The sequence below is a fragment of the Coenobita brevimanus genome, chromosome 93 (assembly GCF_032717465.1).
Source record: "Coenobita brevimanus isolate Jiangsu-jjx chromosome 93, ASM3271746v2, whole genome shotgun sequence".
Lineage (NCBI taxonomy): Eukaryota > Metazoa > Arthropoda > Malacostraca > Decapoda > Coenobitidae > Coenobita > Coenobita brevimanus.
In genome coordinates this window covers 29,040,408-29,055,465 of record NC_137046.1, presented here as the reverse complement: position 1 = coordinate 29,055,465, position 15,058 = coordinate 29,040,408, and the positions used below count along the sequence as shown (strand labels likewise).

Here is a 15,058-nt window from a genome sequence, read left to right as displayed (position 1 = left end):
GGTCAACCTATAATGGGAATACATTCAGAAAGTGGAGAGATGGTGTCTGGAAGGATTGTGAGTCGGGTGGGTAAAGCCACTGGAAAGTACAAACATTGCTACAATTTCAAGAGGGCGTCTGACGGCAACATTGATTGGGTGGATTTGCAACATGATTTTAGTACATGGAAAGTAGTTGATGATGATGTAGAAATGCTTGTTCTTTTCAGCTCTGAGGACATATGCACCAAGGAAAACGAAATTACAACTAGCAGAATAATGATGTGTATGAGGAAGTAGATGATGTTGGGCAGTATGCCATAACGGTTCGATGGGTTGTGACGAAAAAAATGAAAAATGGAAAGCTGATTGTTAAAGCCTGTTTAGTCACCAGAGGATTTGAGGAAGAAACAATGGATCTCCGGGTAGGCTCTCCTACATGCTCAAAAGAAGCTTTGCGTTTGGCACTTTCTTTTGTCTCCACCAACCAATGGGATCGCCATTGGCAGCTGTCCCTTTCACAATGCTCACAGTGGCTTTCAGAATGGTCCGAAGCACTGCTCTGTGGACATCAGTCTTTTGGCCAAGTTTGCCTATGGATTTTTCAAACATCAACCATGAATTGCTGGATTTGGATTTTGAGGACCTGCATTTCCTGCATCATGTCAGTAGTAAGTGGCTCTCTGGGAATGTAGCTGCAGAAAAGCTTAACCCTTTGAGATTTTTGGCCCTCCACCGATTGTATCTGTGCCAGATACAGCCAGGTGCACATAGAGCGCGCCGTCTTGTAGTGTTATTTGTACTTAGTCGGCCACTGTACACTAACTTCTTATGGTAGGCTAATGAATATGGTACCATTTGTAAGCTGAATAGTTGCTCTTTATCTTAGTATGGTTGAAAAAGGTAAATCTATCTATCTATCTATCTATTGCCAGACGCCTCAATCCCGTTTGGGGTGGCCACAAACAAATCGCCTCCAAGTCGCCCTGTCCCCCGCCATTTCACTGCCCTGCTCCCAACTCACACCCCCCTCTCTCATATACCTCTCCACCCCATCCCTCCATCTCATCCTCGGCCTCCCCCTCCCTCTTCCCCCCTCCACCTCACTCACATACACTCTCTTCGTCAGTCTTTCACCCTCCATCCTCTCCACATGGCCAAACCACCTCAGTGTGTTCCTCATAACACTTCCTATCACATCCACACCACAACGCTCCTTTATATCCTCATTCTTCAGCCTGTCTCTCCACGTGACTCCACAGGCTCCTCTTAAATAACTCATTTCCACTGCTCTCACTCTTGACTTGTGTCCTTCCAGCAAAGTCCAAGCTTCACTTCCGTACGTTAGAGTTGGTATCACAATACTGTCATGTAGTAACTTTTTCACTTCCATGCTCACTTCCCTGTTTCTTATCACTGCTTTCAAAGAACCAGCAACCTTTCTTCCCTGCTGTACCCTTTCAAGCACTTCACCCTCCAAACCTCCATCCTTACTCATCACACTACCCAAGTACTTAAACGTACTCACATTTTCCAATTCCTCACCATCCAACCTCGCTCTACATTCACTAACTTCACCTCTCTCAAAGACCATCACTTTACTCTTCCCTACATTCACCTTTAGATTCCGTTTCTTACACACTCTCTCAAACTTATCCACCAAGCCTTGCAGCTCCCCTTCGTCTTCATTCAACAACACAGTATCATCTGCAAACAACAGTACAGGGAGTTTCCAAACACTATTCTCTCTCACCAGGGTCACTCCAACATCCACTACCCTACCTTGTACCTCTTTTTATTACCCCATCCATGAACAGATTGAACAACCATGGAGACATGACACATCCCTGTTTCAACCCAACTTTCAAAGAGAAAAATTCACTTAGTTCACCATCCACACTCACTGCAGCCTTCGCACCATCGTACATACTCTTCACAGCATTCAACAACTTCCCATCTACTCCATATATTCTTAACACTTTCCACAATCCTTGTCTATCCACCCTGTCATATGCTTTCTCCAAATCCATGAAAGCCGCATACAACTTCTTTCAAAAAGGTAAATACAATAGTTAAAAGGCCAATAAGACAAGTAGAAGTTAGCCAAAAAGGAAAAATCGCACACTCTTCTTTTGAAAAATATTTGTAAAAAAAAAAAAAAGTATTAGAGTTACATGAAATTTGATAGCACCATGTCAGTCTACAGTAAATTCCCTTTCTGTTGATATATAGGTTATGGCAATTTATGTTAGTTTTCACAGAGAAAAGTGAAAGCTCTTGCTGTCACGCTGGCAAATATCGGTGCTGGTATTACTGATGTTATTCTTGGTAAAAACTTATTTATTATGCATATCTGTCTGATGTACTCATCACTGTAAAAACAAACAGTTGGAAAAGGATAAACAGGATAGTGTATGTGGAACAAGGGCAGATAGGAGATGGAAAACATGAAAAAAATATATATAGAGTAGAACCTCGGTCCTCGAACACAATCCGTTCTGGAAAGCTGTTCCAGGACCGAATTGGTCGAGGACCGAACTAATTTTCCCCATAAGAAATAATGTAAATCATTTTAATTCTTTCCAAGACCCCAGATGCTTACCTATTTAAGTTTCAGCACTGGTACCAGTGCTTTCCTTTACGAGGTGACTGTATATTTCTCTTGCCTTTTCACAAATTATATACTTACTAACACTGTCTCCTATAACTGTTTCTCATTGATGAAGATAAGCAATAATTTTTCCACTTCTTCAATTATTTTCTGCACTACTTTCCTCTCTTCACTGCCAGTAGCCGTACTGGATGAACTTGGTTTCTTTGGAGCCATTATTAGGGGCTAATACTGCACTGAATCAAGAAAAATGTGAAGCACAGCAGGACAACAATGTTGACGAACAACAAAGGTGGACGCGTGACTGTCGGTCGGCCAGCTTCCCTTCGTTTGGCTTCGTTCAGGTTGGTCGAGGTCCGATATTTTGGTCGACCTCTGGAGCAAAAATTTCTTGAATTTTTTGGTCGAGGTTCGATTTGTTCGACATGTGAAACGTTCGAGGACCGAGGTTCCACTGTATATTGTTTCGTATGACTCGAATTCAAGTCATGAAAATCTCAACGGTTGGATATATGATGAAGCTGAAGCGCATCGTCGGAATCTCAAAGGGTGGACAAGAACTTCAGTGCCATGGAACAATATTTTTTTGAAGACTTCCCAGACTGGCCCAAGATGGTGATAAGAATGCAGAAGAAGCCATGAAAACTAAGTTCTATGAGCTTGAGAGGTAGGATGGGACTGGAGTGTATTGGTGTTGTGATGAGGAGAGGTAGATTGAGGTGGTTTGGACATGTGGAGAGGATGGGGGATGATAGTTGGGTGAGGAAGGTGAGAAGTGTTAATATTGGGGGTGGGGTTATGAGGGGTAGACCGAGAAAGACATGGGACGAGGTCATTAAGTGTGACCTTAGGGTTAAGGGACTGAACAGGGAGGCTGCAATGGATCGTGCAGCATGGAGAGCCGCCATTAGGTGACCAAGGCCGACACATGCAAGCATGTTGGAGCCTTTAAAAACGAAAACGAAAACTTGCCACAACAAAGCTTAGGAAGCCAGAATGTAGGGCCACACTGAAAGCTGTAATTCCAGACCAGCTTCCAGTCTTCCTCTTCAGTGGTTCATCTACTCTGTAACATCTGCTTCATCCTTCTCCATGAAGCACTTGCCGGTATATTTTTGAGGGTGAGAAGCTTACAGATGAGGCCCGCAAGATTTCAGTGCTGGACGACATCCAAGAGAACTCCCGAAAAAGTCATCCTCTGGCAGGGAAGAATACAACACTCTCGCAACACTTGTCAGGCAGAGACTGAAGAAACAAATCTTCCTTGTGTACCAAAGAAAAGCCATTATTTACAGAAAAATCTCTTCCCACTCTTCTCAGGCCTAGTAAGGCACCTAAGGGTCTTGGACCCAGTGAAAAAGGTGCAAATGCAGGATGGAGTTCAAAGGTCAATCCTTCAAGTGACAAAGCAGTTTGGACGACTCTCTTCCCTAGAACTTAATGCAATTTCTGTTCAGTGGGAGCTCAGTGCAGGCCCCAAATGATTGATGCCTACTATCAGAATATGTTTGGCCTCCTCAGCACTACTCACCCATATGTTGGTTTCATGGAGCTTCAGTGTGTGATCAAGATGGTCCTTTCCCTAACTTCAGCAGATCTTGAGCTTGAACGTGGGTTTAATCACAGCAGAATGTTCTTGCAATCTAGGGAGAGTCTCTCCCCCCATCACTCATTGTTCAGAGAGTTATGAAAGAAGCCATTCATCATGCTGGAGGGGCTGACAAAGTGCCTGTGACACCAGGTTTGATTGCCAGTCATAAGGTGGCCTACAGGAAGTACCACAAGAGAGTAAAAAAAGAGAAGAAAGAGAAGGAAAAACAGAGAGAACTGAAGTTGGAGAGAGAAACTGAGAAGGGAAAAACTGAACAAAAAGAGAATGAGTTGTTTGACAGGAAGAAGAAAAATCTTGAAGAAGAGGAGAAAGAAGTGACTAGTGCCATTTTTCACAACGAGAAGCTGAAAGAGGAACTGGAATTCGTGCAGCTAAGACTCAAAACATGTCAGAGGTCAAAGCTTCACTTACTGCTGCAGTGTCCTTGGAAAAGAAGGTGGGAGATCAAAGGGAGAAGGTGGCAACAATCATAAAGAAAAAGGTCAAGCTGCTTAACCCTTTAACCGCGGGTGTCATTCCAGAATGACATTGCAAAAACTGGACCAAACCGCGGGTGTCATTCTCGAATGTTTGTGAATATTTTGAATACCCCGCGTTTTTTCCGTGCGCCAATTGTTTCAAGGGAGAGTAGCTATTAAGTTCTTTCACTCCAGCCGACCCCCACCTCCCTCCTCCCCCCCCTGGGGCCCCACCTCCCACCCCGTGGGCCCCCCACCCCACCCCAGACCAAACACGCATCAGTATCTGTCCAGCTGTGTGAGTGACAACACTGCTGATGTGGAAGTGAAGTGCAGGCAATTACAGTGCCTTTTACCTGCCTCAGTGAACACAGAGTGGGTGTTTATCGTATGTGCAGTGTTCATATATGTTTATAGTATTATTTTCAGAATGAGGTTGGCATTTGGTAATGGTGTGTGAGCGAAAAATAGTGATTACAACACCGCTGATATGGCAGTGAAGTGCGGGCAATTACAGTGCCTTTTACCTGCCTCAGTGAACACAGAGTGGGTGTTTATCGTATGTGCAGTGTTTATATATGTTTATAGTATTATTATCAGAATGAGGTTGGCATTTGGTAATGGTGTGTGCGCGAAAAATAGTGATTACAACACCGCTGATATGGCAGTGAAGTGCGGGTAATGACAGTGCCTTTTACCTGCCTCAGTGAACACAGAATGGGTGTTTATTGTATGTGCAGTGTTCATATATGTTTATAGTATTATTATCAGAATGAGGTTGGCATTTGGTAATGGTGTGTGCGCGAAAAATAGTGATTACAACACCGCTGATGTGGCAGTGAAGTGCGGGTAATGACACTGCCTTTTACCTGCCTCAGTGAACACAGAGTGGGTGTTTATCGTATGTGCATTGTTCATATATGTTTATAGTATTATTATCAGAATGAGGTTGGCATTTGGTAATGGTGTATGAGCGAAGGTAATGGTGTGTGAGCGAAAAATAGTGATTTTAGATCGCTCACTTCTAATGGCACTGCCCATCCAGTGATAGTCAACGAAATCATGAAACCTACATCATTGCAAAGCCGAAGGTTAGTACTTTCTAATGGTACCTTATTTTTCGCTCTAGATTTATTCTGTGCAGAGTTACTGAAAGTGACAGTGATATACAGTGATGCGACAGTGACGTGCTTTACCAATAATTGTATAATGGATAATGTAGTAATAAGGGATATTTTGCCCAGAAAAAAATGTAAATATTGGCCAGTATAATAAGTGATATTGTAATAAGAGAATCTGCGGCACTTGTGTAATTCTGCGGCACTTGTGTAATTCTGTGATGCGACAGTGACGCAATATAGTAATAAGTGCAGTGTAAATATAATGTATATTGCCCTGATTATATGTAAAATAATATTAGAAGTTAGAAATAATGAAAAGATCGCCCGAAACGTCAGTGAGCGGGTGACGCCGCAGTGAAGTGAGGCGCAGCCGCAGTGAAGTGCGGGCGCAGCCGCAGTGAAGTGCAGGCACAGCCGCAGTGAAGTGCCTTTTACCTACCTCAGTGAACACAGAGTGGGTGTTTATCATATGTGCAGTGTTCATATATGTTTATATTACTATTATCAGAGAGTGGTTGGCATTTGGTACTGGTGTGTGGGGCGTAAAATAGTGATTTTACACCCCTCACTTCTAACGGCTCTGCAAGTCCTGTGAAAGTCAACAAAGTCATGAAACCTACATCAATGGAAAGCTGAAGGTTAGTACATTCTAATGGTACCTTATTTTTTTTCTCTAGCTTTATTCTGTGCAGAGTTATTAAGGTTTAAAGGTTTGTTTACATTTGGCTGAAACCCCCGCGGGAGAGGACAATCAGACCAAAACAATACCCGCGGTTAAGGGGTTAACCCCTAAAGTACTGAGCTCAAAGATCGACATTTTTTCACAGTGTTTTAAATGGATGAGGAACGTCAATCATGCAACTTCCACAAAAAATTGGCGGCAGCTTGCTCCACCCTGGCTGTGGCATAGATAGCTTCTGATCAATCACGACTAAGTGTTGCACATGTGGGAGGGAGGATCCAGGCTTGTACCCAGGCAGTGGGCTGTGTACTCCCCACCTCCCTCTCGCCTCGTTCCTCTACCTCACAACGTTGTTACTACCCTACCTCCCTCCATTCTTACCACCACCACCACCCCTCCCACGCCTTCCTTGTGCATCCTCCACCCCTCCGATGTGGATCCCCCCTAATGTCCCCCTCCCCAATCATCTGGGGGGAGGGTATTTCCCCCCTACCCTCCCTCCACATCCCTGTACTCCACTGGGACCCTTCCTTTGTGTCTGGTGGTGGTCTCCTCCCATCCCTCCATCCTTGTACACCCCCTCCTGGCCTTACCACCCCCCCACCCCCTAGCATAGAGTATGTGTATCCTCCCTCCCCCTGCCTCGAATATTTTGTGTAATTTTTACATTTTATGACGAGTGTTTTCAATTGTTACCTGTACTGTATTCATATCTTTGCATACAGGTACACACACCACAATTACTTTATGTTTTATTTTTTATTTTTTATTTTTATGTTTGTTTGCTTTTTGGGGAAAAAATCCTTGTTACTTGCCTACTTTACCTGCCAGTGGATATAACTGTGTATCTGTCAAAGATTATAGCGTATTTTCTTCATTCTGATGTATTTTTTGTACATTTTATATATCTGAACATATGGTAACACTTCTAATCACGTGTTTATAGTTTCAGCTCTACCTGTGGGAAAAGTAGGTAAAAATAGTTTAGGTTATTTTGCTGTTACAAATAATGATATTTATTTATATTTGCTCCCCTTTTTCAGATATACATAAATGTTTACCTGTCTTTATTCGAAACCCACTCAAAAAAGAAATTTTATTTTCCTGAGCTAGATTTGACAGCTTGGAGGGGAGGGGAATGGAGGGAGGGGAGGGGAATGGAGAGAGGGGAGGTGAGGGGAGAGGTGGGGGGAAGGAAGGGAAGGGGAGGGAATGGGAGGTATGGAGAGGGGAGGGTAATTTTTACTGTTTATCATTTTGGGGGGAGGGTGTCATGACCATTTTATTTTTTCTTGGCTGTTTAGAATGGTTTATAATATCTATACACACCAAAAATATTGATTTTGGTGATTTTAATATGTATTTTTAGGAAGGAAACAGATGCGAGCGGTGTATTTTCTTTCTCGCCCGGGCTGTGACGGGTAACTATTATCAACTTCAATGGGCCATAGCTCGATAACTATTGGGTCTAGGAGGATGGAGTTTGCGTTTTCAGGTGTGTAAATTCAGGCTCTATAAATCTGGCATAAAGCTTCTAATCTTGAGAAAGTAAAAAAATAGGCCTGTTTTTGCGTTCTGGGGAGTTGTCGAGGCTGGAGAATTGCATACCAGTAGGGTTAAGGTGCAGATGAAGAGAAAAAATAAGTTATGTTAGAAACTGCTATTCTAGTCAACCCAAACCTGTAATCCAAAGACAGTAAATGGCCTTTGAAATGTGACTTTATGTTTCAGTTTTGGTGTAGAGGATTCTTTATTTTGCCCAGTAATTATGCCCTTTAAAAACCAAAATGTCCATTTGCAGGCCTGCTGGCTGCATTTCACCTAACCCAGTTTTCCCATCTACTCATCCATCTATCCATCAGCCAATTTAGTATTGCCCTGTCGGGATTGTAGGGGCTTGGAGCCTTGCAGCTTAATCCAGACAATTAAGGCAGGAGTGATTAGATGCTCACTTTCAAGTGGCATTAGGCAAACAGGGAACCCCAGATACCACTGAGAAACTGATCCTCATGGGCTACAACAGGTTGGACCACCTGAACTCGCCAGACCACAAAGTGTTTGAAATAAATTAATGAGGGCAGCACGGCTAATGGACTACATTAATACGTAGCATGAAGGCTCACCCTGATCTCCTTGTGTGTATCAGAGAACCGTCCCATACAGGGGAATGTACAGTGCTCAAGTGCAGCAGAGTATCTAATCCCATATTTTCCCATTTGAAATTAATGTCCATCATATGCAGTTACTCTAGCTACAGAGTGTTTCAGAAACCAAGCATCCATATTTGGGCAGGGATTATAATGCTGTATTATGACCCAACAAGTTATGCAAGTGTGAACATGAATCGTACAACATCTGTAATGTATAACTGTACAGAACATTTTTCTAGATTGAATTAATTTGTTCTAGTGGGGTAGAGTGAATCATAATGACCAAGGGATGAAGCATTTGATTGTTCTTAAGGGTCACTGGTTGATACTAACAAGGGTATCTGATCACAGTGTGATAAACTCCAACAAAAATCTGTTAAATAGGGGCAACACCTCACCCGTGTAAAAGAGGAATGCACAACATAAAACTGCATCATTACAGTATGCTGTAATGTATCAGTCCTGCTCATCTAACATTATCTTTTTAATCATCATCATCATCATCAGCAGCAGCAGATCCTGCAAGTGATGTGGCCCATATTTCCACATACTGTATTTATCATTCAGACCCATTCAATTCACTTCCAGTTTCACCTTCACTTAACTTTATAATTCTTACTTTTGCAATGTATGTGTGAAGTAGAGCCATTCTGTCTGCTTCCACATGAGAAAGGTGTGCACATTATGCACAAAAAGGAAAAGATTCTGGTTGTGAATGGACTGTTGCACAAGTTCTGTAGGTAGCTTTGCCATTGCACTTGACATCTCAAAGGCTTTCGATCGAGTCTGGCATAAATCTTTAATTTCCAAACTGCCCTCTTACGGTTTCTAACCTTCTATCTGTGCCTTCCTCTCTATCTTCCTTTCTGGTCGTTCTGTAGCCGCTGTTGTAGATGGCCATCGTTCTTCTCCTAGATCTATCAACAATGGTTTTCCTCAGGTCTCTGTCCTATCACCAACTCTCTTCCTTTTATTCATCAGTGACATAAGCTGTACATCTGATCCTATCCACTCGTACACTGATGATTCCACCCTTCATCTTTCCATTCGGTTTCCACAACATCCATCTCAGCAGTTACTTCAACAAACAAGGGATGAGGCTATGGCACACCTAATGTTTGACTTGGCTCGTATCTCTGACTGGGGTAAAAATAATCTTGTTGTTTTTAATGCATCAAAGACTCAGTTTTTACATCTATCAACCCATCAAAATCTTCCACAGGAATACCTACTACAGTAAGACCTCACTATAAGGGACCAATTGGGGCCCCAGCCATTCCGAAAAATGCGAAATTCCGATAAAAGTGACATCTGGACTTCCTCTGCTAACTCGGACTTTTTCCGATATATCTGACATTAGTCCGGATCGCACGAACGGTTTTTAAACTGTTTGACTACCATTTCGGTACTGTATTGCATTATAACTTCACCACATTAATCAAATGGTATACAGTAATCCCGCATTTTTTGCGGATTTTTTGTCTACGGTTTTGCCCTCTCGCGGATTTTCTTAGCATTAATAAGTTCAACAAAAATATCCTTGAATATACAGAAAAAAAAAAAATGAAATTCCCGCAGCTTCCAATTGTAGCGCGGTAAACTCACGCCACCCTCTGTCCCTTTCCCGTGGCCCCTCTGCCAGTGTTACCATATCTAGCATAATTTTATTCTTTTAGCATAATTTTGATCAAATTTTCGAGTCTGGAATATTTTTTAGCATATTAGAAGTTTTAGAATCATTCTAGCATAATTTAGAATGGAATGGAATATTTTTAGAATAATTTTATAAAAGCTACAAATCAGAGAGAGAGAGAGAGAGAGAGAGAGAGAGAGAGAGACGAATAAGGTAAGAAGATGTTTGAATAATTGGTTACTTTCAGTTTGGGCTTGGTTGGGTTGGATTAGGTTAGGTTAGGTTAGGTTAGGTTGGATTAGGTTAGGTTAGGTTAGGTTAGGTTAGGTTTTAGGTTAGGTTCGGTTAGGTTAGGATAAGTTTGAGCTTTGTACTTTACCCATGAAACCTAGGTTTTTCCGATGGATTTTGGTATGATTCATTCGATTTTCAGCTTCATTTCAGTCGGAAATGACCATTTTCTGTGTTTTTCCCCCTCCCTATAACCCCCGATTCCCCAAAGATCCCTCATTATTTCAGGGGGATGGGGGGGGGGTCATATCTCAAAATTTGGTTATTTCCGAGGGAAATGATGCTCAAAATCGAACGAATCACATCAAAATCCATCAGAAAAACGTAAGTTTCGTGGGAAAAAGCAGTATGGGTAGATACCGATATTTATCCTCTTACTGTATGTAGGTTCATTTTAATATTTTCATAGTAAACAATACATAATTAATATGTTGCACGAATATGTATAGAATTTTATTATTTAGCTTCAAGTTAGCATAATTCATTTTTTACTTGGAACAAATATGCTCAATCTAGCATAATTTTTTCATTGCCCTAGCATAATTTCGTTGTTAGGATATGGCAACACTGCTCTCTGTCCCGCATTCTTCAGTCCACGCCTGACTGCCTTAAGTGTCTGTTGTGGTTGTAACCACACTATGATATGAGCCTCTTGCCTCCCACTTGCTTTCCACATGGCCCCAGGACGTAAGCCAGCCTCACCAAAGGCTAATAATACAATTAGTAAGAACTCCAAAGTGACAAAACGATCAAGTTATGACCTTAGCAGAGAAAATTGTGTTACTGGACAAGCTAAGAAACGACCGTGCGAGTGTTTGCTATCACCAGTTAACGCATCTTTTTATTTTGTACTGTTTTGTTAATAAATGTGTAGATAATTGTGTATTACAGTACGGTGTTTACGTTTTTCCTTCATAATGGAGTATGTGCTTTCAATCTTGTAAGAAGGTATTTCGGGATGAGTATGGAGGTTTCGGGACAATTCGCAGTCACAACAAACAAAACAATTCGCCTTCATTAATGAAGATAGCTATGGGTGACGCTAGAATATAATTCAAATGCGACTACAGCGAGGAAGAAACAAGCTAATTATTGACTAAAGGTGCAACTAATAAATAATGTCCAGAACCTACGCTACTGAACATAGACTGCTGGATCCCCCTGAAATATAGTTATTAGAATATTGATTAATTAATAATAAGTATATTGATGAAAGTATTGATTAGTATATTTATAGAATGGCGGGGAACTGTCCAGGGTGCGAATTGTTCTGAAGGGGAATCGTCCATGTTTTGACGGGGAATTGTCTGACGGCGAATTGTCTCGCAATCAGTATGGACATGGACTGTGTGATGGGCAGCATGGTGGACACAAGTGCAAGTTTTCAATTGTTAATAGAGTATTCGCGGAATTGACTTTTCGCGGGGGTTACAAGAACGTAACTACCGCGAAATATGCGGGATTACTGTAATACATATTATAATACTGTATTGTACACTGATAAACATGTCTTTTATTTTCCTGATTGTGGTGAACGTAGCTAAAGCGGTCAGGTATTCCGGACTGCTTCTGGCTTTATCGGACTTTTTCCGATATATAGGAATTTAGTCTGGTAGCTCCTTGAGTTTGATAAAAGTGAATTCTGGTCTATTGAAGTCCGTTATATGGAGGTTTTACTGTAATGTTAAATAATATCCAGCTCAGTCCTGCATCATCCTTGAACATGCTTGGGGTTTCATTCACATGGGACTTATCTTGGAAAGATCATCTTGCATCTCTTGTAAATCTGCTTCCAGGATATTAGATGTGCTAAGCCGGCTCTGTACCGTCGTTCCCCCAGCACAGTTGTTGACTTTATACACGGGTTTTATTCACCCCTGTTTAGAGTACAACTCTCAGGTGTGAGGAGGCTCCCCACATACAGCTTTTCTCAATAAGGTGGAGTCAAAGGCTATGCGTCTCATCAACTCTCCTCCTCTCACTGGCTCCCTTCAACCTCTGTCTCTTCGCTGCACTGTTGCTTCTTTATCTCTTTTCTGTTGCAACTTCAATGGTCACTGCTACTCTGAACTGTCTGCTTGCATCCCTCCACCTCTGTGACGGGCGCATAGCACCCATCTAGAAACAAACTCTTATCCCATTTCTATCCAGCTCTCTAATGCAAGAGTTAACTGTTACTTCCAGTCCTTCATTTATGCAACAGGTCAGCTGTGGAACTGTCTCCCTCTGTCTGTATTTCCTACTTCCTGTGATGTCCAACCTTTCAAATGCAGTGTGTCCAGGCATCTCGAAATGAATGGATTTTGAATTTAGCTTTTTTTTTTTTTTCCCCTTGGAATTTTTTGCAGGATCAGCCTTTGGTTTCTTCTTCCTCACATAAGAAAAAAAAAAAATGTGCTACTGCACTTTCTTTTTCACTTGATTGGAATTTATAGTTTGGGAAGTTTAGAGTGGTCCCTTTAATACCATGTTTTTTTTTTTTTTTTAATAACAGACTGGAATGCCAACGCTGAAGGTATTACATCTGTCAGACACACACTTTGACCCTGAGTACCAGGAAGGCTCCAATGCAGACTGCAATGAACCATTATGCTGTCGGGCTTCATCAGGGCCGGTGCGTAGTGCTGACAAGAGGGCAGGACGTTGGGGTGACTACCGAAAGTGTGACACTCCTCTACGCACTATTGAGAGCATGTTGGAGAACATCTCTTACCTTCATCCTGTAAGATGATAAACATCATCCATATGTTGTATCTCTGCTCTTCATGTCATATTTGTGTTCACTAGCATCGTTTTGAACTGACCATTCTCCTAGCTTTATATAGATTTTTCTTACTTTCTAAGGAACATATTACTGACCTGCTTTTTATGGCTTTTGTCCCAAATCCAGTTTAGTGGAGATCTGGAATTAATCAACCTGCATGATGCAAAGTGTTAATTTTCCAAATATGGCAAGTTTTAATGATAAAGCTTTCTATTTGTTGGGTTGGAAGTTGTAGTATCTTGAAACCGTGTGTTTGATTTCAAACATAGAATAGGCTTTTGGTACTTTAATTCTCGTTAAGTGAATTATAGTACATAAGAAAGTATCCTCTGATTATTTTGAAGAAGGAAGAATGAACTAAATAATTACCTATGAAGAAGAGAGCTTAGATGAAATACAAGTGCAGTTCAGTACAACATTTAAGTAATTGAAATTGTTGTAACCTAATCCCTGGTTATCATTCATCATGGTTCAAGTGTAAACATCAGAGTGTGTGTGCTATATAGGGGCAAGCATTTGTATCCAACATCACTTAGTCTCAAGGATCTGCTTTAGGTTTAGTTCTTTTCACAGTTTATATGAAATTTGAGTGATTAGTTTTCCATGAATGTTGGCATGCATCAGGGGTCAGTCTTAAGTCCGTTATTGTTTGTCTCTCTCACACGACTTCAGAAATGAACTCCCACGGGAGATGTTGTATGCTGATGACTAAGTGTTGATTGCAGAGAATGAAAGGGAAGCAGAGGAAAGATTTAGGAAGTGGAAAGATGGAATGGGGCATAAGGGTTTGAGAGTAAATGTAAATAAAACAAAAGTGATGAAATCTAGGTCTAGTGGCGTACTGTCAAAGCAGAGGGAGGATGGCCACAAGGATGTGGGAAGTAACTTCATCTTGTGCAGTATCTGTGATAAGTGGGTGCATAAAAGGTGTAATGGTATTAAAGGTAGACTGCGAGATAATGCTGATTTCATGTGGGTGGTGTCAGGGAGAGCATATAGAAATTGTCAGGTGTGAAAGGGTTGATCTCAATGGTGAATCTCTTGAGTGTGTGGAAGAGTTTTGTTATTTTGGGGACATTTTATGTGCTGGAGGTCAGGCTGGAGCAAGCTATGTAGCTAGAGTGAGGAGTGGTTGGTGGAAGTTCAGAGAGCTGTTGCCTCTCCTGACATTGAAAGGGCTCTCCCTCCGTGCTTAGGGATCTCTGTGTGCGGCATGTGTTAGGAGCGTAATGCAGTATGGTAATGAGACCTGGGGGCGGATTCTGAAAGCTCAGAAATCCTCGCAAATCCACCATCTTTGGGCGTAAGAGCAACTTTTCACTTAAGTGCATATTCTGGAGCCCTAGAAAACGAGTGCAAACCCTATGCGGCGTTGTCAAATCTCCTCGTAGAGTTGCGCCATGTGAGGGGCAGCCCTAAGTACATCATAAGCCTTATAACTCTCCTATTTTTACAAATGTTGTAGCTCAAACATCCCCCAAATCCTGATAATTAAATCATGCATCAATTAATCCTTAATTGCATACAACTGTTGCGATTTTTCAAAAAATAATAAGTACAACTGGCAGCAAACCGTCGTAGACGATGCCAGAATACTATAACGGAGCAAGTACTACTTCGACATATGTGGTAAAACTAGCATTGTCGGCCAATATTGCCTTTACTACAAACAGATTATGGCCTATTGATATAATGTTCACAAAAATTCGATTAAACAAGCCAGCGTTAAGAAGAAACTCATCAAAAATATGGTGATA

The 15,058-nt window shown here is 41.7% G+C and overlaps 1 protein-coding gene across 7 annotated transcripts in view; it reads left to right on the top strand.

The window, feature by feature from the left end:
• LOC145412628 (sphingomyelin phosphodiesterase-like) overlaps positions 1 to 15,058 on the top strand; it is a 275,380-nt gene that overhangs the window by 115,124 nt on the left and 145,198 nt on the right. For all 7 annotated transcript variants that reach the window (XM_080282551.1, XM_080282549.1, XM_080282546.1 and 4 more), the window contains one exon: positions 13,032 to 13,259. In XM_080282551.1, coding sequence (XP_080138677.1) covers positions 13,032 to 13,259 — 228 coding nt within the window. The remainder of the gene's footprint in view (positions 1 to 13,031; positions 13,260 to 15,058) is intronic.